Source organism: Alexandromys fortis, unplaced genomic scaffold, assembly GCF_014885135.2.
Source record: "Alexandromys fortis isolate MF-2015 unplaced genomic scaffold, M_Fortis_MF-2015_v1.1 scaffold_82, whole genome shotgun sequence".
NCBI lineage: Eukaryota > Metazoa > Chordata > Mammalia > Rodentia > Cricetidae > Alexandromys > Alexandromys fortis.
This window is the reverse complement of record NW_026067963.1, coordinates 4,988,812-4,991,453: the sequence shown is the minus strand read 5'-3', so window position 1 is coordinate 4,991,453 and position 2,642 is coordinate 4,988,812. Positions and strand designations below refer to the sequence as shown.

The window sequence follows — 2,642 nt, the reverse complement described above, 5'->3', positions numbered from 1 at the left end:
TTATGAGGACCTTTTAACCCAGGTAAGGTTTAGAATTCCAAAAGTATGTGTGTTAGGAGAGAGATCACGGCCACTCAAAGCTTCTTCCTCCCTCCCTCCTTCCCTCCCTCCCTCCCTCCTTCCCCCCCCCCTCCCTCCCTCCCTCCCTCCCTCCCTCCCTCCCTTCCTCCCTCCCTACCTTCCTCCCTCCCTCCCCACTCCACATCCTGCCCACCCTTCTAGGCAAGAGCAGTCATCACTTGGGTCTGAGTGACTTACGTTAGAACCCCAGGGTTGACCCTGAACTGCTGAAGCCCAGTGCCACTAATGGGGAGGCCTCTTCCTACACAGCCACTTGTCCAGCAGAGGGTGAGCGTTTGCAGCATATGGGCCCTGGGCATTCTGTACAGATCTGTTAAAAACTCAAATGAGTCTGAACCACAGACACCATTTGATGGGCGGTTGCTCTGCTTGTCGTTTCTCCTCCACGGAAGCAAACCCCACCAGAGCAGGACTTTATGAAAACCACTCTTCACTGTATCTCTAGTACCTGGGACAGAATCTGGAACACAGAAGGTGCTGTGTGAGTGTCTGTGATGGAAATACAAGAACAACCCCAACTCCTGCTGTGTCATGACTGGAAGAGGCAGAAGCGCAAAGTCTGTCTCGGTTGTCCATCCATCCACTGGTTACGGGAGCAACCACTTCTCCCCGCCCTACTTCCAGATCACCCCTACTTTTGCAACACCCCTTCTTTCCTCTTGTTTTTCTTGTGATTCACACAAGCGAGCCCATTCCCTCTCTGGTTCCAAACCACTGCCCATGCTGTTTTCCCCTCAGCTTGCCTCTAGTGAGAAAAGACAAAACCCTCCCAGATGTGTGACTCAGAGAAATGGACTAAAATGTCATCCAAAGCCACAGGGAATTTCTCAGCCTTGCACCACGGACACTGGGCTGGGACTCCCAGCTTCGGTCAAGACAGACGTTTTCAAAATCCAACACCCTGAAACCCCCTTCACCTCCTCCTGCGGTCCCTCCCACTTTTCCTGCTTCGTGGTTGCTGTACTTGGCCACCTTGGGTGAAGGTTCGCTTCCATCCCAGCAAGTTTCCATCACTGCGGGGTGGGAGAGAACTTCAGTCACCCTGCAGGCCACGCCCCGCTGCGGCACCTCCCCTCCAGCAGCTGTAGCTGCCCATTGAGGATGGAGAGACATCAGCCACAGCCGGGTTTCGCCATGGGCTCCCAGCCAAGGTGCCTCAAACTTCCGCTGCACCTGGAAACAGGACATGAAAAATACAGGTTAGAAGGGAGCCATACTGCTCCATTCAAAAGCCTCATTCATGAAATTTAAAACAAAGCAAAAACAAAACCTTGCAGCACGCACGCTGCTCTGTTTAGCACGTTCTTTCTCTTTTCCTCTAGTATTTGGAGAACAGGTCCCAGTGCTTGCGTGTGAAAACACAGAGGAAGAGCCAGGGAAAGGGGGTGAAGAAGGGGGTGAAGAAGGGGGGCGGCTGAAGAAGGAAGCCTCAGGCTCAGGCACGCGAGCACAAAGAGGGCCCAGACACCCATGGAAGAGAGGTAATCCCACACTCGCATATGACAGGCAGCGACAGGTTGAGAAATGGCCATCCAGGTCACGGGAAGGTCATTGACAAGTTTTTCAAGTTTCCCGGTAGAAAAATGACTAGGTCAGCTAAACTTCCAGCCACCCTGACTGAGAGAAGCCGAACCTGGCACCCAGGGGAGTAGATGAATGGCTCCTGCTGGGCTTCTCTGAGGCTGGGACACCCTGGATAGAGCGTCCATCGAGGCACGATGGAGCGAGCGTGATCAGCGGCAGGCATTCTTGTTGTCCAGCTGGGGTTGTCAGAAAATCACAGGACCAGAGAAAGGAGGGAGCTCATCTCCACCCAGGGTGTCTGCTCTCCTGATGGTAACAGCCCTTATCACCAGGGCGGGATGAGGACAGTGCAGGATGCTGTCTTTAGAACAGGCAGAACCTAGAAGGGAACACAATCAAATCTCCCTCATAAAGAAAGATTCCCCTGCTCTGGCTTCCTGTCCAGCATCCGGGGGACAAGGAGGAAGGAAAGTTTTCCTTTATCTTGTATGTGCCTGCCTGAAGGTGTTTAATTTGTAATCAAACATGACTATACATGTTTGAAACCTTAATAGTATCCATTATGAGGTGGGTGGGTGGGTTTTGATTGTTGCTATTTTGTTTGGTTTGGGGGGTTTTAGTTGTTTGTGTCCCCCCCCCCCGCTAGTTTTGTTGTTGCTTTGTTTTGTGTCTTTCTTTTCTTTTTTTCTGTTTTTTCTTTTTTGTTGTTACTTTTTATTTATTTGTTTTATTTGAGACAAGGAAATGCTATGTAGCTCAGGCTAGTCTGGAAGTTGTATTCTCTTCCTTCAACCTCCCAGGTGCTAGATAGGCACATGCCACCCAGCCCGGCAAGGTATACTTTTTTTTTTTTAATGTCTTAAGCATCAATAAAAAGATAAATTTTTAAAATGCAAGTCAGCATTGTGGCACACTCCTTTATCTGAGCACACAAGAGACAGGGGTGAGTGAAGTTCTAGGCTGGTCTGGTCTACGGAGGGAGTTTCAGGCTAGCCTCAAAAGGAATGAAGAAAGGAAGGTAAGTATGAAAAATGGCA

The 2,642-nt window shown here is 50.4% G+C and overlaps 1 protein-coding gene across 1 annotated transcript; it reads right to left on the bottom strand.

Annotated features, from left to right (window-relative positions):
* Nucleotides 1-254: 254 nt before the first annotated feature.
* On the bottom strand, nt 255-2,005 carry LOC126508392 (uncharacterized). The gene is made up of 3 exons (XM_050153602.1): nt 1,715-2,005; nt 999-1,254; nt 255-541 (listed from the first exon to the last, which is right to left on the bottom strand). The coding sequence occupies exons 1-3, from the start codon at nt 1,826-1,828 to the stop codon at nt 255-257; spliced, it is 657 nt and encodes a 218-aa protein (XP_050009559.1). The 5' UTR covers nt 1,829-2,005.
* Between the last annotated feature and the right edge of the window lie 637 nt (nt 2,006-2,642).